Source organism: Eucyclogobius newberryi, unplaced genomic scaffold (genome assembly GCF_026437365.1).
Source record: "Eucyclogobius newberryi isolate DKJ021-1_F unplaced genomic scaffold, fEucNew1.0.hap1 SCAF_12, whole genome shotgun sequence".
Lineage (NCBI taxonomy): Eukaryota > Metazoa > Chordata > Actinopteri > Gobiiformes > Gobiidae > Eucyclogobius > Eucyclogobius newberryi.
This window is the reverse complement of record NW_027315746.1, coordinates 18,175,109-18,201,664: the sequence shown is the minus strand read 5'-3', so window position 1 is coordinate 18,201,664 and position 26,556 is coordinate 18,175,109. Positions and strand designations below refer to the sequence as shown.

At 40.2% G+C, this 26,556-nt stretch overlaps 1 protein-coding gene across 3 annotated transcripts in view; it reads left to right on the top strand.

Moving 5' to 3' along the window:
* Positions 1-26,556, top strand: part of dab1b (DAB adaptor protein 1b) — a 35,875-nt gene that overhangs the window by 3,821 nt on the left and 5,498 nt on the right. Inside the window, exons 2-10 of one of the 3 annotated variants that reach the window (XM_072441159.1) lie at positions 9,559-10,163; positions 18,254-18,393; positions 20,862-20,960; positions 23,321-23,452; positions 23,586-23,705; positions 23,859-23,897; positions 24,599-24,628; positions 24,851-24,916; positions 26,265-26,324. In XM_072441159.1, coding sequence (XP_072297260.1) covers positions 10,094-10,163; positions 18,254-18,393; positions 20,862-20,960; positions 23,321-23,452; positions 23,586-23,705; positions 23,859-23,897; positions 24,599-24,628; positions 24,851-24,916; positions 26,265-26,324 — 756 coding nt within the window. In that variant the 5' untranslated portion in view covers positions 9,559-10,093. The remainder of the gene's footprint in view (positions 1-9,558; positions 10,164-18,253; positions 18,394-20,861; positions 20,961-23,320; positions 23,453-23,585; positions 23,706-23,858; positions 23,898-24,598; positions 24,629-24,850; positions 24,917-26,264; positions 26,325-26,556) is intronic. The other 2 variants (XM_072441160.1, XM_072441161.1) reach the window with 2 other exon arrangements.

Genomic DNA, 26,556 nt, shown 5'->3' with positions numbered 1-26,556 from the left:
GGCTGAGCAGACTCCACTTCCCCCTCCACAGAACCGGCCTTCTTCAATGCATCAACGACACACCACCATCACCAGGGACGTGTCGCACGCCAAACCAATGATTCATTAGGACTCAATTAGCTGGAGGCATGGGGTGCCCTGCCATATGCCTGAGGTCTATGGCAGTCGGCAGCACTCCCCACTACCGTTGTTTCAGCTGTCTCCTTCACACCGTCTGTACTGTGCAGCTCCAGCCGTCTGCTGCTATCAAAGATGCCTTTTTTTGCAGCTTTAAAACAAGTCCAATGAGGTCCACTCTTTAGTCGAACACTTTCTGAGCTGGAAATGAGACACAATGACCTTCAGCTTGTCTCGTGTAGCGCCAGTTGGCACCATATGAAATACTCATCTATCTCTCAGAGTATGAAGCTGCAGAGCCCCACTGTAAATCTTAGAGGTAAGAAAGGCCCGACTCAATATCGACCTTGCTGCGCTTGCCAAGAAGCGGCGCATGCTGCAGACAAGATCTATCTGCCCCATGATCTGGTTTTCTTATCTCGGCCAAAGGAAAAAACTTCATTCCATCAGCTGAACCCCAGTACATTAAGGCTTCTTTCAGCGTGTTTAAATTAATTAGACGTGAGACCAACAAAATAATAGGACAAATCTAGTGCCAGCAATGAGAAAATATAACATGAAATTATAATGAGTCAAGATTTTTGTTGGGTTTTTAACTTGTGGATGTGGAGGGAAAAGTACAAAGAGCCTGACCCATCCATTTGTTTGTTTGACCTAGTCTGAAAGTTACTACACACAAATTACAGGTACTCCAGTGGTTGTGGGCAGGTGCAGCCACCCAACGGCACTCCTCTTGCATTTCCCCGCATTACCCACAAACCTCTGCTCTGCGTATGACCCATTTACTGGCCTCTCCTCCCATTCATCTGCTCGCACACACACACTAACGGGAGCTTCCATACGCAGCGCAGCATTCATCACCTCACAGCAGCCGGGCCCGGTCCAGCATCCCGGCCTATTCCCCACGGCAAGACACAACTCCATATGTGGCTCGGGATAAGAATAGAAAGCGAGTAAAATGGGTTCATGTTCTATTAAATATGCAATCATACATACAGTAAAACTCACACAGCATATTATCTCAATGCTGTATTCAACTTTAAAAGGTGCTGTGATGTTGCTTTCAGCCCAGAGGAAGATCCAGAGCCGATTCTCGTGTGATTTTTACTCTACAGCGCTACACGTTTTTTACACCAAGATCGAACATCCAATTAAACAAGTTGCCTCCATTCTCCCGCACACAACTAGCAACTTATGGCATGACAAAAATAGGTCAAATGCAAATTGGAAATGGCATTTAATTGCACAGACAGCTACATCTTAATTACGCAGCGTGCCTCTTCTCTGTCAGTTTGGACTCATTTTTAGGTAGAATTGATTGGCGTTGGTTGAAAGAGAAATTTACCCAAAACATGAGTTGGAGTGATGAAATTGGAGCTATGTTAATATCTTGCTATCGTTCACAGCCAAGGAGACAACCGTGATCACAGACCTTTCAGCAGACGTCGGGCTCTGTTTACAATGAACCACCTGGAATGACAAAGCCATTTATTCAATATTGACATTTTAACCTAACTCTTTCTTTTGGGGTTGCAAAGAACATAGTCGATGGGCAGATTTGATTTAGTATGTGAAATGAGTGAAACAGGTGATTTTGTTGCTGGGTGGCTGAGTGGATGGCACGTATGGCAGCTACAGCATCGGTAAGAATTTGCTGAATGATCTTCCCTCTCTCATCCCCATTTCACGCTACACGCTCCTTTCTGATAAAGCCTACGGTTAAAACATCCTTTAAAAAAGTTAAGTAGAATGCTGTATTGTCTTATTTTAGGTCGCATTCACAATTGTAGAATTTGATGTCATAATTTCAGATGGAGGGAAGCAGTTTCAGGCAAATTATTCCTTTCATTTGAAGGACCTTTCCCCCTTCAAAATATACAATATTTTGATTTGTATTTGTGCTATTACGATGACAATGAAGGACCGTTGCCATGCCAAATCCTTCAAATCTGGAAGGAAACCCATGAATAGATGATTCACTGACAAAACAAAAAATGATCAAATGTTGAACCCAATAATTTTTGTTGGGATTGAATCAAGACATTTGCCAGATTAATCTTTCAACTAACTTCAATGAAATGCCACAAATGCCTCTGTGATTCAATACTTTTTTTTTTAATTCCTCTCGGTTGATTTATGCATAGTTTGTTTTTTGTTTCATGTGGTAATACCCAGTAATTACAGAGATATTAACCATAACTAGATCCAAACATCTGCATTGTGACTAGTCCTGCTCAGTTTAAATATGGATTATTTTGATAGTGTCGATGTCGTGTTAACCCAACCTATTGTCTCTTTTGGCCTATCTGACAGCCACAGACAGGCCGACAGCGGATCTGCTAAACCGCATCCTTGCTTCATCTTTAATTTAACAAAGGTTCCCGTTGTTCCGCTGCCCTGGGGAACAGATTGTGTAGTTTTGATGTTGAGTGTCACTACACGACAAGCATCTGGCACCACAGACCCTCCCATCGCCTCATCAGCTCTTCACACCTGGACAGTGCACGTTTGCCTCTAATCACAAACACTGTGTTAACTCGGGCCATTACTTACTACGGTTGTCAATCAAATACAGACAAATCCAGACACTTTACAATACTCAAAATAGATACAATTACATTAAAGGTTGAACAAAGTTGGACATTTCCGGCAGAAGACCAGAAGAAATGTTAAAAGTGTGTTTTAATCATTTAATCATTGTGTTGCAACTGTATTGAAAACTATCATTGAACATCAGTCTGAAATCTTGACCTTGTAATATCATTGTAACAAGTGGCAGTGGGATATTCACTTACCATTATCAGCGTGATTAGCCGCCAATGGGCTGTGGCACATTTCCTGAGTGAGATGACAACAGTTTCACACCTCCAGTGGTTCCATACGTCTGCGCCGCCTAATCACTCAAGTGAGATTAATGAACAACATCAGGGAGTGCTGGGACATGCACTAATTACAGCTCCATTCTGACAAACTGCTGCAGGGAAAAACTAAGACCGAAAAAAATGGATTTAAACCGCATTTAAAAGTAATTGCCGTAAAGGAGTGTTTGTGGATAACTTAGATGAAAGTGAAGGGCGCTCATTTTAATAAACCATGATTTTGACCATTGTTTGAGTCATCCCACTACAGCTAAAGGTTCATTATGAGACTATTCTGTTCACTTCCACAAATGTTAAAGAAAAAACTTCCACAGTGAGTAAAATGTCACTTGTTAATGAAGATATCCTGTTGTATGAAGGTCTTCAAGGTATTTTAATTATACTTCTGACCCGTTCACAAATATGAGGGAAACCTTTTGGCTGTTTACCTAGTTCAAAGAAACAGACACATTAGAAAAAAACTAATTGTCTCATTAATTACTTTCCACATGAAATAACAGCCAAACAATGTACAAGCCTTTTGTTTTGCGAGACGGTGCTAACCTTATTTCACTTGGTGGCAAGGAGCATCAGAACAAATCAAAAGCATGGCAGGGGGGCTGGCGCTGGGAGAGATTAAATGTGACGAAAACACCGCAAATCACAAACACAGACAAGAACATTGGTTGTTGTTTGTCCAGCGTCTCTGGAAATAGCTCAGATCTGGCTTCCACTCAAGGCTGTAAATGGCCCATGTTACTCTTATCACCAAACAAACCAAATCCAAAATGAGTTCGAATCTCTTTTGGGACACTTCTTGTATTGGGAGAGCCAGATCAAGCATATTCAAGTTGAAAAGAAAACAATACAGGCTGCTGCTGTAAACGGGATGAATGTATAGGAGATTTGTTGTATCTGATTTTGTGCTAATGTTACTGTCACCACGGAGAGCTCGTGACACTATCAACCCCATTACGTCTGTTTTAGGGATGCATGTGGATGGGAGAAATGCGCTATTTCAAAATCAAGCAGGTGTACATTTGCATCTTGAGACCCTTATTTGTTCGTTTATGTCAACTTTTCCAACACGTTGTCTTCCAGTTTTGCTTGGAGCATCTAAATTGGGCCCAGTTGTGGCACAGCTGAGCCGCTAAAAGGATGATATGGAGGGCTTTGCAAGACAGCTCTGTGCTAGGGATCCTTCTGTCGGGATAAGCATTGTTGTTCCAAACACAATGTACAGTTTAATTTATTATGGGAGAGATTCTGTGTCCTACAAAACCATCATTTTTTTCATTTTTGTTGTTTGTTGTTCTTGTTTTAGCTAAAAGGGTCACAAGCCTGTTTACTGTGTTTAAATTGACATATGAGTGTTGTGAAAGGAAAGGCATCCAGGGTAATAAACAAAGAAATACAATATGTTGAAATATTTTGACTGTAGTATTTTGGAAGTAATTTGCAAAATAATGGAAAATACAGGAAAATGGTCTTTTCAAGTCATACAAATCATCTGTATTCATAGTACTTCATTCAAATAGGTTTTGTGAATGTCTTTTTGTGTTGAAAGGTCTCAAGGACTAGCTCAAACCCTGGCCCTTAGGCTGTATAATGTTTTTTGTCCTTTGAGGGTCTATTGCCCCCATTTTGGTTCTAGTTTGTCCATTTAGTTTAGCCATGGTTTGAATATGGCCATCTATCAATGCTCACTGGATGTTCAAACATAAATCTACACAAACTGTGTCCACGCTTATTTAGTTTAGCAGCTGTGTCTGTTGAACCTAAATCAATGAAGCCTCTCACCTTCTTCACACAAAATGAAAATGCTTGAAAGTGAATTTTTCTATCTCTATTTTCTCCTCCTTGTGCACACTTGACTGTTCCATTGAGGTGGCCCTCCGTCTTGTCACAATGAGGTGGAGTAATGGCCCGTGTCTGAACAGCCTGAGCTCAGAAGCCATCAGTTCCCCCTGGAAGACCGGCACAGGACAGAGGACCCGTCCTCTCCTCTGTATCACTGCTTTACCATACTACACTCCATACTATATTCTGCTCAAATAGAATGCTTTATTTTGGCTGCTGCCCCCTTTTGCTTGCTTTCTTTTATGTTAATGCCATGCCCTCATTAAGACATTCTCGGCAGTCTTGTTTTGCGGCCTCTTACATATTTTATCTCTGCTACATATGCTACATATCTCTGTATGTAGCATTTCAATGCAACATAATGACATGCTGAATAATGTGAACTCAACTTAACCACTAACATTCCTGATTAAACATACATTACCCGCGTGAATGACTGTAAACAAGGATTTAGCATGTTGCTATTTAGGTGCACAATTAATTGAACCCAGTTTGTAGCAATGTCCCAAGCACTTCTCAATGACAATTGTCTAAATCAAAATAACAATGTGCAGTACAGCCACCGCCCCTTCTCTCTATGCTCTGTAATAGTGAGCTTCTTCTGTCGCCACAGCTGCCTTTGGGCTGAAAGAAGACTGTAAATCTGCGCCAACAGCCTCTCATTCACACGCCACATTCAGACACATTCAGACACATTCATACATGGGTAAGGTGGGTGAAGTGTCTTGTCTAAGGATCAATCCACCAACCAAAGGCAACAACTCGACTCTGTTGGATTGATCAAGTTTTACAGGGACCTGGAGCAAAAGCCCTTCATAACCACTTATAGAATATGATCATATTGTGGTTTGGAATTGGTGCAGAAATGTGTTTGTGAGCGCAGATTTATGCATTTATGCTATTCTATGCACTTTTACTTTAGATCCATATCTGCTCACGCACATTAGTAATACAGACAATTCCCCCGTAATTGCCTCTTTCTAATGAGGCCAAGCTGCATGAACACAACAAAGTAAGGTAATATAAGTTATACGTCAAGCACTCGCTAATCAGCACCCTAATTAGTTTGACTACAGCTAATGGACCTTATCTGGGGTGAAGGCTTATCAGTCTGTAAAGAGCACCGTCCATCCCTATAGCCGCAGTCAGTGAGGCGGACCAAAATAATATATTCAGTCTACCATTTAGAACAGTATTAATGTTAAGAATAAAGCTCCTGAAGCACAGGGTGTAATGGCCATGTCAGATTGGATGACAGACAATGGCCTTTGTTTATTTTGCTTATGGTTAAGGTACACTTTATTGTCTCCATAGGGACATTTGCATTTGACCTTCAATGCCACTGGTGCGACCTGTGTGGAGTCTCCAGACCCTGAGCTAGACATGGTCCGGCTGGAGGATTTTACCATTGTGCATGTGTTGTGTGGATGTGGAACCCCACCCCACAGGGAGAAACATGCATGAGAATGACACAATCATAAATATTGTAATAAATAATGTTTAATCACGGTTCGGCAGTCTGGTTTGGTATGCGACACCTAACAACATAGCCCAACAGGACAGTTCAAAGGAACTCTTTGCAACAGTCCAGCCCAGTCCAAAAGTCAGGGGTCATTTAGTGACAAAGACGGCAAATATGAGGTGCCAAGTTTGCTCCATGGAACAAAGTGATCTCCAGCCAGCGGAGACAGGGCAGTGAAGGTGTGTGTAATTGGCCACATCCAGTGATAGATGGCAGAGGGTCTCACGGTGTGGAGACACAAAGGCCCTGTCTCAATGTGAGGTTGATTGTGTGGTCTATTAAGCAGCAGACCCAGGAGGAAGCATTAGTGACAGCAAAGGCTTAAAGAATGATCCAAGAATACGATTTCAGAATCAGTAGGTCACGATTGAGATGTAAACACGACCGTAAAAGGATCACAGTAATGTTTTTGTCTTCTGTATAGTCGATGTGAAACAGAGTGAGTGATAATGGAAGTGTCTGCTCGTCTAATAAATTACAGCATTTGTCCTAGATTGATTTTATCTACTGAAGTAACAAGAGATATCAGATACCTTATTTTCAACCGGGGAAAAAACAAACAAACAAAAAAGGACAGATTGATGTCACAAAAAATACGTTGTGCTCCATGAAAGAATTATTTCTGGGCCCGGAAGTGCAGTACCGCAGAGTGGCCACTAATCAAACTGGGGTTTGGGCAGAGGGAAATTGTCTTATCCAGGTCTTATTATAGATCCATGGTAAATCCTGTAGTATTTACTACTGTCTCTACTGATTAGGCAAATAACTATGTTTAAGGTTACAATCATTATCTAGGAAATGAATGTAAGTCAATGTAATGTCCCCAAATGGAATAAAAACCCAACACAGTATCCACAGTCGCTGCAATGGGACAATGTGTTTTGTGGGTACAAAGATCAGGTTACCCAGGTTAAGGTTTGAAGTATGTTTTTATTACTGTAGGCTAAAGTTAGGGTTTTGGAAACTTGAAGTTAAGATTTCCTCCCCAAGCATCCAAACATATATGTGTATTTATTGATGAAGGTAAAATCTAACAGCAAACCCAGCACAAATATATGCACACAGGAGATGGATATGTCAAATAGGATGAAGAGATGAAAAGCGCTCACAAAGGAAAAATGTAGACAACCCCAAACTGATGATTTTCCTGAGCGAAGTTCACTCTGCACTTGAGAAAGCAGCAACTAAAGGGGGCAATTAATAAATAACGGTTAGCTTTTGACAAGAGCTTTTGACAGAGGAGCGGGTGAAACGCAAGACTCGTGTTAACGCTGACCCAAATCATAAGAGACGGCGTGAGCTGTTAAAACACGGAGCAGATTTGGAGCCTGTGTGACCTAGATAGTTTTGAAAAGCATCTGTACATCACATAAATCGTTCTTCTGCGTAATACAGTGAAACACGTCTCTGTGGTTTGTGATGAAAATGACAGGTGAAATACGGCTCGTTCAGTGAGACACAAAGTTCATTTGGGATGTGCAGTGGACTCTTCTAATGGAGATGTGGCTTTATAAGCGCATTCTGTGAAGGTTAAAGGAATCAAGGGAGAGTGGTGCACTGATTATAGCATGGAGCAGAAGAACAGGATGAAAAGTATTCAAAGCTGCCTTTTGAAGAAAATATTTATTTTAATATTCCTTTTACTTTGATTGGAAAACAATGTAAATTTAGATATATCAGCTGGAAACTTATTGTGTAGTTTTCACATTAATAAAAGAAAAAAGTGTATTGTTTAATGTTTAATTTGATTGCAAATAATTAATATATTTGAAGAATGGATAGAGCCTGGTTTACATTTCGTATTTCAATTTGTTGACATGTTACATTATAAAACATGTAACGAGGGGATTTTGGGGATCGTTTTGAGTAAAGTAGAAAATTGGCATACCAATTCAAATTTTGCCTCATTTTTTGGAGTTAAAACCTGGGTTTGAAATGAGATGTCTACAAATCCTTCAGTATAAGTGGTCAAAATCTTGTTAAGTAAAATATTGTAAAGTTTGATGTAGGTTCGACTTTAAGGGCTGATCTTTGTCTCTGTGGGAGAAAAATATTGAGAGGACGTATTGCCTTTTGCTACATTTAATACTTTAACTTTAAATCAAGAAACAGAAAGAGGTCCTGTGCTAATAAATACACTTTAAACATTTTTATATTCGTCTGGCCACACGTGTCATGTTAGTCCACTTTTGACTTATGGCCATTCTGTCATTGTGGTCCAAGGTGATCCAGGACAGTGTACCTCTTCTGATGTGTCTCTGTATCCAGGCCAGGGCAGGCTGCAGGCCCCATCGCCATGCCAACAGATCCTTTGCCAGCTCGGCTCTGGCCCACCCTGGACCACTCAAGGACATTAGACCACTATGTGGGACCTGGATTCTAACCTGCTTCCAGGGCTTTGGGGCCATGTTCTCCTCTCATACAGTTGTAGAATTCAGAAGGACTAAAATGATTCATGCAGATGTAATGCTAGATTTTCACAGACGTAAAGAAACACAGCAGTTTTATTCTAGAGAGGTCTAAACATAAGTGTTTTCTGTGGTCTCATGAATTATAAATAATGTATTTATATAAATTATAAATACATACAACATAAAAACATATAACTTCCTGTTGTAAAATGATGATTGTTGAAACAGTTTTGGCATCTTACTTTTTGCTAACATAATGTAGAAGAATTACCCACAATATGTCTGTGCTGCAGCAAGATATTGTTTTTATATTCACTTTTGTCAAATAATGCATTTGTTTGTGCACTATGTGACCTTTCGGATGGGGGTCAGTAGAGCTGAACCGTTTTTCTTGACATGTTCAAACATGTCAAGAAACATTAACAAGAGACAACAAGAAAGAAGACAATGCATGGAGATAATTGTTATTTTTCTTGTTTCCATTGAAATAATATGTATTGCTTTACCTGGAATTTTGCTAAGTATGGCATGAACTTATCTTACTAGATTTGACTCAATATGGGGTGTTGTTTTTAGACCTGACCAAGCTTGTCTTCATGAAGATTGATAACTTAAGATCTTTAATAGTTTTAAAAATGTTATATGAAATACGTACTTTTACTTTTTAAAAGTACATTTTTAAACATGCACCATAATACTTTCACTTCACCATACTGTAACCATACTTTTGTTACTGTAGCTGCACTTTTATTTAAGTTAACGTTGTCATTTCTATCTTCTTGCCTTGCAGAAAATTGAAGCAGTGACTGTGATGGACGTTTGGACCACTTCGCACTCCACTCCACAACCAAAGAGCTCCACTCTCCACTCCTTACGTGCTTGGAAGAAAAATATTTGAACCAATCATTGTCACAAGAATTACTACAGACTTTGTCTCCGGGATTCTGTAAAGAACAAGTGTTGGACCATGTGACACTTGACCTTCAGCTGCGATACCACATGTGCACTTCAGAAGATGTCAAACCTGCTCTGAAGCCCCTCTTTCGTATTTCATTATCTTTTCATGTGTTGTTTGGCGATACTCCAGCCACCATGGGCAAGCGGTGAAGGAGGGGCTTTATACCAGGGCTGGATCTTCATGTATTGAGAAGAACCAGCACCGTAAAGCCATGGATTTGACTGAGATCCCCTTCAAAGCAGAAGTGGTGTGAGAGAGAGATTGCAGAGGTGGGATTGGACTTGGACAGTTGGGCTGATAAAGCTGCTGAGCTGACAACCCCATGCTGGATCTGCAGTGAGCACAACCAGGGACAGAGCGGAAGAGGATGTCAGCAGAGGCCGAGCTACAGCCGGGTGTGAAAACCAGCCAGCGCAAGGAGTCCCGCAGGATCAAGGGTACGTGACAAGTTTGAAACAAGACGCACAAAACGCTGCATTCAGAACCTTAGATAGAAATAGAAACACCTGCAGTTCCAATATCAGCAACATCAGGCACTCGCTCCGTGCAGATCAGTCACACATTTTCAAGATTTCCATCATTACTCCTCCGTTCAGATGTATCACAGATCCTCTCTGTAGAGTGTCGGCCTGTTGTCTCGAATCTCCTCAAATTATAGACTAGGCTACTGGTTCAACCCCATACACGGGTCCACATCCCCAATAGTTGTCCATAAATGTATGGTTTTACAGCATAACATATAGCAGCATATATCCAGTTAGGTCCCGGGGAACATAGGGCTGACCCTGACCCATCTACAAGGTTTACACAGGAAATACCCAAATAAAAAAAAAAAGAAAATGTGGAAATGACTTGTTTGGTGGTACAGTTCAGACAAGAATTTCTGGTGCTATGAGGAATACAAATATCCTGAGATTGAATATGAAAGAAAAAGTTCCGAAATATGAAATATGTGAAAGTGTACTTGATTCTTTAAGATGTATTGTGTAATTAATCAGAAACTGAGATCTAACGTTTGCTCTAGTAATGTTCTTATGCTACTGAAATGTCAAATTTAATACTGAGGAAAAGGCTTGATATACATTTGGATAACACAATTATCACTATTTTAGAAGCAATGACGATAAAAACAATTTTTTGACAATAGAATGTTTTGTCAACACAAAATAATTGTAGTTTCGCCATGTGGTTTTATGCTAATTCTGATATATATATAAGACTATCTACACCATTTGGGAAAGTTTTAATTCTAATTATGTGATTTTGTTTTGTCAGTATCAATACTTACTAGTTTTAATACTAGTTGCAATGTCAGTTTTAATATTTATTTTTTATTTTTTACAACTCGAGCACTGATCTAGACTCATAAATAATAAAAATCATAAACACATCCTGTTCAAACTATTCTTCCCTACACATGTATTCACTACAGTCATGTATTATCCTAACACATGCTCAGTGGGAGGAAGCGCTAAATAGTCACATTTGGCAAGTACTGATTGTAACAGGTTTCATTCAGAGCTGCGTTCTGCTGCGATGTGCTGAGAGCCCACAGCCCTGAGCTCCAGATGTAGTAACAGCCTTCCTGTGTAGCTGTGGGGTGTGTGCTGTCTGATTTAGGCGTCATGGATGGAGTAATTTACACCCTGTCGCTTTGATGAACAGCCGGAGTGATGTAATAGGATGAAGCGTTCTCCTAACGTCCAGCTCCAGATGGAAATGGATTGGTCCGAGGTGGACGGAAACAGGAAATGGCGCAGTAAAGAGCGTGATGGCTGTTTCTTTATATTTGGTATCAATCTTGCCTGTGTCTATGAATAAAAGTGCTGCTGTTACAGTCTGGTAAATGTTGTTCCCAGGGGCCAATGGACTGCTCTATGTGGCTGTGCAGACTGGGGTAGATAAATGGCAGAGCTGGAGGAGGGCTCATCGATTTGAGTTAAGTGAAGGGGGCTGTTACACACGTGGCCACGCCGCTCTGAGAGGGCCATCAGTCTGAACTCCACCATGTTAATCACACACGCCCGGGACCATTGTCACAATCAGCGCAGATGCCATTTAGATCTATATAAATGGAAATGGCCCACTTTAATGGAGGCAGACTGATACAGAAGGAGTGGAGCTGTGATCCGAGTCTGGGGCAGGTGAAGGTTTGTCAAGTGAATGTCAATTTTGGGTTACAGCATCCAATTACCGGATGAGTTACAGTAAAATGCAAACTTAATATGCTTATTAGGGATGGGCGATATTGACAAAAATGAACATCACAGTATTTTTTGGGAGTATCCCGATACTCTATATTCAGATGATATTATGTGAATCCAACATAAATGTGTTTAAACATGTCTTTAAATGTTTTGGTCGAGGTTTTATTATCAGACAAATGTGATATGTCTGTCAATCAAATCACAAAAGTGCAGAAATATCACTTTATACCAGGGCTGTTCAACTTTTCCTGAGGGCCAGATTTCTCGGGGGATCGTGGCCTCTGGGCTGGATCGGCTACTAACCAGGTCAGAACCAAGACTAACCCAGAATCAGACCAGGTCTAAAGCAGAATTAAATTAGGACTATGCCAGCACCAAACCAGGTTTAAACTTGTATTAACCAAGAATTGAACCAGAAAACAAGAAAAAAAAAAAAGTTAATATTTAGAAGATACAAGACGGATCAGATCGTTTGGTGGGCCTGATTTGGCCCTCGGGCCATACGTTGAATGGCCCTGCCTTATTCCCTTATTTTTAATGAGGTCTTTTTGTAGCATTTTTAAATGCTCAATAATCAAATCTCCAAAGCATCTAGACATCGGTCTACTGTGACGCCCTAGTCTAGGCTCTGGTTCTCCCCTCTTAGGTCAGGACTCCATTGAAAAAGATGTTCTGAATCTCAGTGTGATTTTCCTAGTTAAATAATGGTCAACGAATAAATAAATAAATAGGCTCAACAATAAATCTGTAACACAGGGGTTTAGGCCACCATTTTCCAAGATCATGCTACACTCCTTAACCAGTAATTACATTATTCAGTGTTAAAGATACAATCTGCCACACATTGCAAGCTACTTTAATTATTGGACAGCTCCCACGATCTTATTTTCTTCGACCTTGTGTGCAAAAATACACTTTCTTGGAATGAAGCAGAGCTGACATGGTTAGTTTCCCATTCCCATTGACAGAAATGCTTTACATGGACGACTCAACTCCATCTCCATAGCAACTGTTGCTCTCTCAGTGTAATCTTTGTGCAGAAATATGAGCATTTTCAAAAGCAAAGACAAATACTGCAGGGAGAGACATGAGGTGAGCAGGCATTCACCTTGATGCGAATACAAACCAATGAGTTTTTCAAATTGTGCTGTTCACATCAAACTATTTTATCACACAATTTCAGCGCAGGTTATAACAACCAGGCAGGACCATCTCGCTTATCGCAACCTCCAACAAATATCATCACCCACATGTGGCTGCACTGGTCTACCCTGATTTCAGTGCAGAAAATAACTTTCATGAGGTATTTTGAGAACTGGTTGATATAAGTACATAGCAATATTTGATCATTTCCTGGCATCTTTAGGCGTACTGTGGATATGGAATGATAAGAAAAGTGTAGTACAACCAACTAACTCTGAAAAATAAGAATAAAAAAAAAAATAGAGAATTTTCCAAGATTGGTAACTTGATTTTCCAAGGAAAGGTAAGTCTAACAACTGCTAGTCCTTTTTCAAATGGTGTGCGTGCCTGACACTACCCCTCCTCCTCCAGTGATGCCTAAGAAGTAACGCCTCCTCCTTAGGCTGGAAAATGTGTGGGTTTACAACCGGAGCCAGTGCCATAATTCTAACTCAAAGCACATCGCATGGGCAAAATAAAAATAAAAACACCCACTCAAGCTTTCAAGTGATAAATAGAATATACCAGTATAAATGTAGAATCAACGCATCTGTTTTTAGAACCTTCGTCTTCTTCAGTGCACGCCATCACTGGAAAGAATCTCAGATTATCTCTTCAGTCACATTCTGGGTTTGATTGACGAGCCAACGACCATTAGGTGAAAAGGCCAATAGGCCAATAGGGGAGAAGGTAACCTTGTTTTCTATTGGTGAACCTGACTGTGAACTCATTTCCACATAGTCATTCTTGCCATTGCAAGTAAAAGGAGCATCTTTGTTTACATTATATTGAGGCAAGGGGCCAAACATGATAATATATGTATGTAGGATGAAATATGGCACATCAGTAGTGTCATCATTTTATCACAGCCAACTGAATGGTGTGCGTGTGGCCTCCTGGCACAGGAAAACCCTAACAGGCCAATACTGATCCACACACTCTCTGAAGGTTCAAAGGTTAAGCTGCTCCAATGCCTGGATCCACAACAAAAAGTTCCTAGTTGCCAAGTCCATATAACTGGAGGGCTACTTCTGATTCTCCATCTGTTGCCATCTGTATGCCCTGTCCTCGTTCTGGTGAGCCGTGCAAGGCTGTGATCCGCCTGGAAACAGGGAAAAGTGCCTGACAATTGTCCTCTCAGTGCTCCTGCTGTACGAATAATGTGTCAGGAGACTCATGGAGGGTCTTTGACAAAAAGCCCACCTGGACAATTTTCCTTCCTTAAAAAAAGATCAAGTCATTCGTTAATCATGTGCGTGGACAAGACACATTCAGAATAAGAAAAAAAGGAAAGAGGTTTATTGCCATTGTCAATGAACAAGAATTCACAAAATAGGAACTTGATTTGGCGTAAAGCTGCAGCATGCGACAATGAATAATAATGATAAGAATAGCAAAACAATAACATTTAAAAAAAAGTTTGAGTGTATATACAAAACTTACAGTAGGTCAGAAATAGTGCAAAAACCGAGCAGTGCATTGAATAGTTGAATAACTGTTGAAATGGGAGGTATTATAAAGTGTTCATGAGTCCAACGGCAGAGGGAAAGAAACTGTTCTTGTGGCGGGAGGTTCTGGTCCGGATGGACCATAGGTCCGGTTGGTGGCTTATCAGACTGTTCCCATGTTTGGAGATGAATGTGCATTGCTTGATTCTGGAGATCATATTTCATAAGATGTCGGCAGTAACAAATCTCCCTGAAGACGATGTCTTCTTACACTAGACATCTCTAGTCTTAATATTAATATTGCATCATCCTATCTTGAACTAATCAATTGTTTTTTAGCCCAATTCAAACTGCTTCACTTTCAATGGCCGTGCAAATTTTATGCACCCACACACACAGTATATTTACAGAAAATATTATATACCGGTATACTATATTCTAAAACTTTTAGAGCTATTAGCACAAAACACGATTTGTTTCCATATCAACTCTCATATACGCCCCCCCAGTTGGAAAAGGTTATGTAATGTAGATAACATCAAATCACAAAATGCACCTGATGAAGAGGAACACGTCAGAACGCATGCCTCTCTGACCACCAGGAACTCCCAGCGGCAAACTGTTGTGCTATCCACGTGATCGGGTTGGACGGCTTCTAATGTAGACACCACTTTAGGCTACTTCCTGCCAGCCAGATTATGAGTATCAGACATATCAGATCCAAATATTACCAAGAATAAGACAAACCATAGGAGTAAATCTGTGTCACACCTTCCCCCTCTCGTCTTCCTCCTTAACTGTGTAACAACATAAAACACATGCCCTGCAGTGCGCTCTCTCCATTTGAACTCCGAACACGTAGTCTACAAGTTATTCCACAGTGTCAGGTTCATTGGACATGCAAGGTCCCCTTTTTTCTTTTTCAAATTTATCAGTGCATGGAGCTGTAAATCTCTCTTGAAGTGTTATTAGGAGGAATAGCATGCTGTATGTAAAGAAATAAATGGCAAACAGCATCTGGGTGAAGCCCATATCAGAGAAGGCTGCACCCATTGAACTGATCATGTTTAAAATGGAACTAGAGCAGCATGCATTTTGCATTACATTACAGAGTGTATGAGTCAGTAAAACCAGGGTGGAATGCATTATGAGTCAAATGGAACTGTACAGTCTGTACAAAAGGGTTGTAGCAGTCAAAAGTCACTTTACTTTAAACCTGCAGCGTATCAATTGTTAATTTCTTCAGTAGATGTAGTAACAGTAGTAAGTAGTGGGAGTAGTAGTAGCAATCAGTAGTGGGAGTTAGTAGTAAGTATTAGTTAGTAGTTAGTAGTAGCTAGTAGTTTTATTTATTTATCTATTTATTATTATTATTATTATTAATTTATTTATTTTTCATTCATAACATGAAAAAAAACATCTGCAGTGACATACCAAAAATGAATGGAAAAGAGCAGATAAAAGAGCAATGTTGTGTTATCTGCCCCTCAACTTATAGTTTAAAACATTATTCTAAAAAAGTCTTAGTTAATAGTGGGAGTAAGTAATAGTTATATAAGTAGTAGTAGTAGTAGTAGTAGTAGTAGCAGTAGTAGTACCAGTAGTACCGCTACTTACTAGAGGAATTATCATTCTTTTGAAGGGTAAATAGCCCTATAGAAGTTATAGTAATAGCATTGTAGTAGTAGTAGAAGGAGGTAGTTAGAGGTTGGTAGGCCTAATGGGTAAGTTAAGTAGTTGTGATGATATCAGCTGTATAGCTTCAGAAGTAATATTGTTTGCAATTCCATTTAAATTGTGAACAATGCAGGCTTCCTTCTAACTACCATTTAAAGAATTGTAAAAGCTGTCCAGCCTTCTTCTACCTCCTCGTATTGGCCTATCACACATTTGATCACGTTCATAGGCTTGTCATCAATGTAGTCATTTATATTTCCTCCATGCCAGCTGCCTTTTGTTTAATGGACACTTGTTCTCCATCTCAGTGCATAAGAGCCATTATCCCCTGGCAGCGAAACAAGTCTGAATTAGACCCAGATTTGACATTGACTTGCTTAGAGACTTTAATGACTTTAGCATCATCGGGCCCTTCCCCCTTTTGAGATTTGTGCCCTCATGAATTAGTGAGAGCGTGTGCACACAGTCGTCGCTGGCGCTCGAATCACGGCTGCATTATTTCATTCTACACAAGCCATTTAATTTAGCTCCTTTTACTTAATTTGCCATTTTTCTTTTTGATTCCAGTCCGCTACTTTAAGGAAGGTTTATTGCTGGGAACTGTTCCAAATGCGGTAAAAGCCATCGATTTATGCCTGGTGTAAAATAAGCTCATTTTCAACTGTGTAATAGCTTTTGGTAGCCGTCTTATAAGCTCAAATCTAACACGTGTGCTAAATATACAGCCTCCGTGACCTAGAATGGGAGTGTGCTCAGTGCCAGGAAACTAAATTCTCCAAGGTGCTGGCGACCTTGATTCACTGCTATCTTTGCTCGTTGGAAACCCTGTGTTGGAGCTGACAAAGTTACAGACTACATAGGGTTTGGGTTTGTAGTTCTGGGGATGAACAAGACGGCGCTCGCGGCTTGGAACGCACACAATCAAACCGCTACAAAATGAGGAAAGTGTGGAGGTGAAGTGAAAGGGATTGGCAGGCAGAAGATGGGGATGGGTTGAGGGTTCAAAGCCGGAGGCCATGTAGACACAGAAGCATGTTCGCCGCGTCTCACACCAGTACGTTCCCCGAGATCACCCAACATCTATCACTGCCGGGAGGGCCGAGGGGAGGATTGTGGGCAAGCATTGGAGCGAGATGATTCAGCTCAATAGGCGCCATTCAAGCAGCTTTTGTGCCACCGATTGGTCGCACCCATGGGAACCAGGGTTTGGGTGGACCCCTGGGTGCAACCTCCCACCTCTGTTTTCTGTCTGAATGCCCTCCAATAGAGCTTGTCCATGTACAATTTGTTTTGATAAATTGCCGGCTTTATTTGACTTCATTTTCAATCTTCAATTTGATTCCAGTCTTTGCCCACTGCTGCTAATATACTATTCATTCTTCATTTCCTATTCCATAAATATTTATATCAGACCGGCCAACTCTCACCAAGAGCTCCGTCCAGCAATTTGTTGGAGTCGATAGAGCTCACGTTTATTCCTCACCTCATACTCTCTGTTTGATTTTGAGGTGCACAATATTAGGAAAAGATGTGATATGCAAAATGTAAGTCCAATGTAAAAGCAATGCAATATCAATGTAATACTAATTGACTCTTGAATTAAGTTCAAGCTAAATTTAAACAGGTTTAATTACATGTGAAATTTAAACATAAAAAAAATTAAAAAGTTGTATTGAGGACGATGCATTTGCACAGGTGACGATCAGTTGCACAAAAGCATACGCAGACTAACTATGTCATTGTAATAGTCAAGAATCAGAATCTTTATTACTGGCCACAAACAACTTGGTTGAATGAGCTTTTGGTACAGCATTGAAAGGGAAGCTTACATAAACAAAGCATGACTAAGCATTAAAGACATACAACAGCAACAATTCCTCTGAAAATTAGGGTAACTTTTATTTTTAACAAGATACGTTATTGATATTCTGATGTGGTCAACCAATCTACAACAAAGCGTGTTGTTGTTGTTCCTTCTCTTGCCCCTTTCTCTCATTCTGTTTCCTGTTTCAGGTCAAGACCGGACAGAGGCGGGCCTTATTAAGCGTTTCCGTGGAGATGGTTTGCGCTACAAGGCCAAGCTGATTGGGATTGATGAGGTCACGGCGGCGCGGGGAGACAAGCTGTGCCAAGACTCCATGATGAAACTCAAGGTGTGTGTGCCCTTTCACTGCATGTCTCCTTCATATTTGAGGAGCTGTGAATGGGTTTTGTTTGTTATGTGAGTCAGAGGAGCTGTTCTTTGTGACTCACCGAGGCCCTGCAAAGATCTGACCACTCGGAACAAATACAGTCCAGTTGTATTACTGTGTTCAAAGCAACAGGATGGACCTTGATGAAACCACATTCAGCTCAGCGCTAAACAGACAAATTATGGTCTTTTATTTTGGCTTCAATGCGTGTATTCAAGCTATTGTGAAAATGGCTAGCTATTGTTTTTATTGAGGAATCTACAAATACTAATCATCAGATGCTTCTCTTTTTGGCTGCTGTTACAGATGAAAAAAAACTATGTATAAATAGACATTTACTTTTTGGTTATCTCTTGTCCTGAAAAAGAGGCTCAGAATTGAGTTAAATCTAAATAACTGCAGCAGAGCTATTTTGGTCTTGACTGACATACTCTCATGTGACACATGTTTTGACTGATAAAAACCCACTGAAACCAGTGATTCTTAAAGCTGAAAAATGTAATATGAACATTTTAGAACCTTTACAAACTGTAAAATGCAATTACTGTAAAGAGCATGACAATCCTTCAGCTCTAATCTGAATTTATTCTTAACTTAAAGATGGTCCAGGAAAAAGGTACAGGTGTTTTTTTTTTATGTTTGACTGGAGTAAACACTGGTGTGTCACATGACATTGTAAACCATCTCAACAATCTCTATTTTACTAATCTGTGCCAAGTGGACATTATTGACTTTCTTAAGCTTAGAAAGAAATATAAAAGCTGAGAAATGGCACAACATCCCATCGCTCGTGTGATATATCCATTAAAATATATTTTCCAGCCCCTTGATGTGACATTTCAGCACTGCCCTCCACATGACTGGAGTCTTGAGCGGCCGGCAGCCAGTTACAGTCAATGGGGCAGTCAATACAGACTTGCTATTATCCGGACCAGGGATAGAGAGGGTACGGGATCTCTATTGAGCTGCCTCTTACAGCCTTGAGGACTAATCCACCAAATGGAGAAGCCAATTCTTGATTGACAACACCCATCGACCGCCAAGCCCACCGCCTCTTTTCATTCCCATTTTATCTTTTCCTCATCTCAAATACTTTACGGCCTCACTTTGCTCTATGTAATTCCACTCAGTCATGTGGCAGGGATCACATGTGTTAACACCTCAGGATTATCAGTGCAATGACAGCAAAGACGTTTTTAACCTCAAGGAAAAATGGTATGGCATTTGTGGCTCATTTAGTGTCTTAAATGCTAAATAACCAACTGCATTTAGTCACAACTTATCAGCTCTATAGTATGTGTCATTACAAACTAGAATCCTGATTCCAAAACAGAAGGTGTGGCAAAAGGAGATGTGAGTGTCATACTATGAAACCACGACTCCTGAATCTGGAATGATAATCAGATCATTTTTAACAATTCATCAGACATGTGCTATGCAATGAGGTGAGGTTCACACAAAAAGTGAATGGACTGTAAAATAAAACACCGACATGATGAAATATAAATAATATGAGGTCTATATTTAAAGATGCACTATGTATGTTTTCTGGTGGAGGGCCTGTCAACTGCCTGTCAACTGCTTGTCTCACAAAAATGTTATTGATAGAAACCTTTCTTTCATCCATTTATTCAGTTACATGCGAAAAAACATGTTTTCCTTGTGGTGTGGAAATAATTTTGTAGAACCAGGCAAGGCACAACATCTCCATAGACAATAGAAGGTCTCGCACCCTCCACATAGAATCTTTCATATTTTTCCTAAATATTATACTTAAAATTAGACTATTCTGGCAAAAAATCCCTTCAACTACCTTCAGACTAACCTGGTTTGAAACATCTGCTGAGATGTACAAGAACTATTATGAGGGACTGACACAGTGAGGGGATCACATGTCAACAAACGCTGCTGTGCAAATTCATCAGAAACATTGAGCTCACCAAGCACCTCCTCCTGCTCCTCTCCCATGGGCTTTGCTCTCTGAAAGACATGTCAAGTGCACAGGTAACCCTCAGATGGAGCGCCTGTTGAAATGTTAATTATCTAAGAACACTGAAGAAAGGAAGCTGCTGAGAGTCATGGGGAAAAAACGACTTCAAAGGGTGGGTGGGTTGTACAGTCAGCACTAAGCGGAGTTGTCAGAGTTGCTCCTCGGTCGGTCAGCACCACGATCCCTTCTGTCAGCAAATATCCCCTTACAATGTTTTTCCCCACTTATCTTATAGTAAGTAGAAGTAGTACATAGTGCACAAAAGTCTGGCAACAATGAGGCAGGTCTACTGACAATGAAGCTTCAGAAAGTCACACATAACAGTACGCGTTGCCCTATCACAGCTTATGTAACAACTGTCACGCTCACCTGAACAGGGAAAGCTGCATTTGATGCTCATATCCTTTCATCTCATCTCGTTTGTCTTATCTCCTCGCAGGGAATGGCGTCGTCAGCGCGTTCCAAAGGGGAGCACAAGCAGAGAGTCTTCTTGACGATCTCCTTTGGGGGAATCAAGATGTACTGTGAAAGATCAGGGGTGAGTAGTCCTCTTTCTGCAGAGGTGTGGTGGGCACCTCGGTGGAGGCCCGCCGCCAGCTGCTGTTGTGTGCTGTGTGCGCTACAGGACATTCAGAGGGCAGTAGCATGGGTCAGTTCATCGCCGCCATCTTATAAGCTTCATTGACAAAGAACATGGTTGACATATCACAAGAACCTAGAGGTGGACGCAGGAAATCCTGCCATTCTTCCATAACTGGGTGAAAAAAAAAAACAAAAACAGTACGAATATTTTTAAATTGATCTCCTTCCTCTTGCAGCTAAATTATATACAAGATAAACAAGGTAAATTCTGACAAATTCTGTCACATAAACAATATTAAAAACTAACCGTAGTCATGTTTTGATAATCGTAATCACTGTCTGGACCATTCATGAGTTTTAGAATTATGAAAAATTGCCACTAAAACAATGACTCACTCAATGATGTGTACCAAAATGGAAATGGGAGTTACTTAAACTAAATCTTGCCCTGTGGAAGACAATAACACATTTAAACTACAAACAGCCTACTTGAACGGTGTATAGCATGAAAGAAAAAATCCAAAATTGTGCTATTTAATGTTGGTTGAATTGAATTTATAATCTACTTCATGGCCTTCTTGAAATCCCAAAAATGAAAAACTTTACACGCTGAATAGATCTGACAAAAGCCATCTTAAACCTCAAATAAAAAAGACACACTGACATGCTCTCCAGAGAATGTTTGCCCTTTAGCTCATCAAAATTGAACTTGACAGCATTAAACTGTGAGTCTTAAATTTGATATTTGACCCAGAGTACAGGGCCCATAAACCAGGCTACGCTGCAGGACCTACTTACTGTATGTGATATTATGAGCCTGTCTATTCACGCTTGTACTGAACGTCCTTCAGTCCCCCCGGCTGACTCAAAGCCCCTCTTCCCCATTACGGCATGATGGAAGGGATCTGTCCTCTCCATCCCGCCGCGGAGTGTTGGCACAGGCCTACTCTGCTCATCAGCTACAGTCGATAATTAGCAGTCAGTTCCACCCCTTAATGATCATTTGTGCTAATGATAATTACGCACTGGTTCCTCCTTGGACGCTCTCTCAGTGCTAAAGTCATCATGCAATAACATTTGCTTCTGACCTCCACCAACCCCTAGAATTTACACCTTGATTATCATTTTTTAAACCAAATTTGAACTCAATTAAAGCTTTGTGACACATTTATGGTACAGGTCAATTTCTTAAATATATTGTCCTGATAGTTTTTTGGATTTGCTTGAACACCAAACCAATAACCTATACTTTTATACTGTTTGTACTGTGATTTTAAAGCCAGCAGTGAATTAAACGTCTGGCAATCATCTTCACTTTAAAAATCATTGACTAGGTTTACTATATTTTCCAGAGGACCAGGTTGTCGTTGTAAGTGATAATTCGTTCTCGACCTACTTGGATAAATATCATTTTAAAAAGGCTATTCCTTCCAGCCTTTTTTTCCTGTTAAGTAATGTACTTCAGCAATTGAAAGCACCTCCAACATGCCAGTGTCATTATGGTCAGGCACATGACTAAAACAAATGTCCTCATATCCATGGAAACCAGCATACTCTCCCCCCACAGTCAGATTTGACAACCCAATGTGTTACCCTGGAACCCTCCTTGCGGCCACTATTTTATTTACTGATTCCCCTAAGTACAGTAAATAACATGTCATGCCTAATGTCCCTGGTTGGTTGTTTGGTTGGATCTCTCAGCAGAGCAGTGCAAAGGATATATTTTTATGTTAAACTGAGATTAAATAACAACACCAGCCATATTAGCTCTGAATTTGACAATAATCTGAGGTTTTACTAACATGTCAACCCACAGGATGCTTCTTATATCAGCTAATATATAAGGGAAAGCTCCTCCCAAGCTCTTTAGCTTATCTGTGCTAATAGCACAGCAGCGGGAGGGCTGCCAGAATGATAGCAAAGTGACTCTCTGTATGTGTGCAGACGGGGGTAAGAATCTCCCTTTTGTTCCCTACAGTGTCACATGTGTCAATCAAGAGATTCAGAGGGTAAAATAATCACAAAGTTGGCAGAATATTAATTAGTGCATAATGAGTGTCTGTTTGTTCTTGTTTTAAACTTGCAATGCCAGAAACAGAATTTGAAATTCTTATATGCTCTTTCATATATAGTACTTTATCTTTATAGATTTTTACAGTCTATTAGAGAGGACAAAATCCCCAGCAGATTTTTTCAATATAGGGATTGCCATGTGCTCCTGCTAGTCGGTCTTTTCCACCCCCAATGACTGTTCCCCAGAATTTTAATCCCTGATTGTTGTACATCTTTTACTTAATATGAATTGTTATTTTGTAGGTTCTCCTGCATCACCACTCTGTCCACGAGATCAGCTACATTGCCAAGGACACAAGGGACCACCGTGCCTTTGGTTATGTGTGTGGGAAGGAGGGCCACCATCGCTTTGTGGCTGTCAAGACCGCACAGTCCGTGAGTGCCCATCTTGGCTTTTTATCTTTTAAAATTTAGCCTTAATATTGCATTTGACTATAGCTCCAGAAAGCTCCAGAAAAAGTCTTTTTGCATGGCGTTCTCTACATATGTTTTCCCTTCCTCGCTGTAGGCTGAGCCACTCATCATTGACCTGCGTGACCTCTTTACTCTCATCTATGACATTAAACAGCGAGAGGAGCTGGAGAAGAAGGCGCAGAAGGACAAGCAATGTGAGCAGGCAGTGTATCAGGTAGGGATATTATTCAAGCATATTTAAACCTGTAAGTATTCTGTATGTAAATGCGGTACATAACCAAAATTACTATTAATCAAAACAAACGAATGTCTTGAAAAATAAGTGACTTTTCTGACAAAGAAAACCTTGTCTCCGTCAACTGTGCAGACCATTTTGGAGGATGAAGTGGACGATCCAGTTTACCAGGTAGGCCTGTGGGCACACAGACCACATCATTACTAATTTAATGCCTTCACTAGATATGATATCTAGTCCGGGAAAAGGCTGTATGAGGTTTAAAGATGCTATTTGGAACATTCAAAGCGTAATAGATTGTCTGTATCACTTTCACACTATCCTCCGCTATTCTTAGTGTATGAACATCTTAAAGAATATGTTCCACACAGCATCTTTAAAACACAGTGTTAGGTCACCTGACTTGCTCAAATAATTATTCATGATATTCACCATACCAATAATATTCTATGCCATCTTAGTGGACAGTTTTGTACAACCATCCAACTGCCATTTGCCAGTGCAGTGTTGTAAAACCATGTTTTTAGTTGATCTATGTGTTTCCTTTAGTGCTGTGCCCTGACTGGTTGTTGCCCTGCCCTTTCCTGATGAACATGTGTTTGTTCTTATGTGTTTGCTCTCACTGAATACAGACAACACTAACTCTTACTCTGAATGATGTGCAGTGGTTTTGCCACTTTGTAACTCTACATTAAGTCATTCAGTTGCAGTTTCCAGTTCAGTTAATGTTGGTTGACAAAACTCCAGAATGTGGCCAGTAATATTTATTTCAGATCCAGTAAGGTTATTTTGATGGTTGTTTAATACAATGGATCTCAAATAAATATTCTGATCGCTGGATCTATTTTTATTTTTTATGTTTATTTTCTAAGAGGTGGAGCATCACATCGCTGATGTTTAAGGTAGACCTCAAGCTTGAATCTCATTGCCTTGAACTACTGCCTGACCTATTATACTTGTGCTCTTTCCTCTCTCTCACCTCAACCCCATTCCAACTACATTTCCCATAATCCATATCTTATGTGCTTTTATTTACCCTCCCTTTTGTTTTTTTATTTGATTACTATTTTAACATGATTCCCCCTCTGCCCCTCACCATTGTCGCCATCACTTGTGTTTTGTAGTACATAGTGTTTGAGGCTGGACATGAGCCGCTGCGAGTCCCTCACTCAGAGGAGAGCGTTTATCAGGTACAAGACAAGACTTAAACCTCCCCTTCACTCTTCCTATTTTTCTTTTACAAACTGTGGCTTTACAAAAGCAAATCACATAGTTTTACAACCTAGTTAGAGTATTAAGCTGAGTGCATCTGAAAAAAGGACTAATTAATTCATCTAAAAATGACTTAGAATCTATTGCATGATAGATGTATAGATGTAGTTGCAAACTGACTTTACAATGGGACCAGTAGATACTGGTGTGTTGGACACTCGTCTTGTGGAGCAGTAACAGTGGTGGCACTAGTAGTTTTTGTGGTAGCAGTACGAGTGGTACTTTGGCAGTAGTTGTAGTAGTAGTGATAGTAACAGTGCACTAGTTATAGTAGAGTAGCACTAGTAACAAAAGTAGCAATAGGAATCGTAACCACCTGTAACAGTAACAGATTTTGAAGTGTGATTTATTGCTACAGAAAATATCACAAATAACTAAAGCAGTATAATCTCCGCACTTTTGAATAAAATTTGTAATGAATCGTTGATGAATCTAATAAGTTACTTAAACTCATATCTCAAATCTTAGTGTACACATTTCCTACTTGGGCAAAGAAATATTGAGCCCCAAAATATATTGTTCCAACTCTCATTCATTGAACGATGAGTCAGTATGGTAAATATTGTGACAGGCCTGCCATGCCTTGGCTATAAAATCTGGTGTAAATTGAATGTGAATGCTACAAAGTCAAGGTCAGTTGTGCAGGCGTTAGACCAAGCTCCTCTTTGATATGTTGTCCTTTCACCTTTTACTTTGGAATGGTGAAGGAACCGTAGAAGGACACTAGGGAATGTTATAATCCCTCTCCCTCCTCCCTCTCCTTCTCTCTCCTTTGCCTTTTCGAATGAGCCATCCTCTGAAGATGAAAGATGGAGCGGGGCAGGCAGATTAATCACTCGCCGTGCCATTTGATCTGAGGACCAAACAAGATCAATAGACTTGGGGAAAGTTAACCAAATGAGAGCGCCACAGAGAGTTAAAATGGATGAAATAAGCAGAGGAAGAGGTTTTTCTCTTATTGTCAGTTAGTTGAGGCACATTGCTGCATTACAATTCTTTTTCTTAATACTCACACAAGCAGCGTTGTTTGAAATCAATATTGATTTAAGTGGAATTGATTCTGTAACTGTGGAATCTGTATAATCCCAAAGCTCCAAAAGACAACGTTACATCTCTAAAATTAGGTTTAATTGAATAGAACAGAGTGAGGTTTTTTTCTGCTTATAGTTGTTTTACAGTTTTTATAGGTTATTTTTAGCTCACAGTTTAAAAAGATGTTGTTTTGTTTCCTAATCTTTCTTTGAATTGACCTCCAACCCAACGCAGGTCCCAACCAGTCAGCAGAAGGAAGGGATCTATGATGTTCCAAAACGCCATTTCTTCACTGTAGGTGTTTGATTTCATTATTTGTTTGGTTAACTCTTCCACGTGCAAACCTCTCTGAACATCACGCTGAAGGAAGCATATCTTTACCAAGCATCAGATTTTAGCATGAAACATCAATGAAGCACTCATTGGCCATGCACCGCCTTCCTCAACGGATACAACAAATTGATTACGCAACCAAAGTGAGACATGTTAACAATTTCACACAACATTAGAGCGCTAGGCTTCAGAT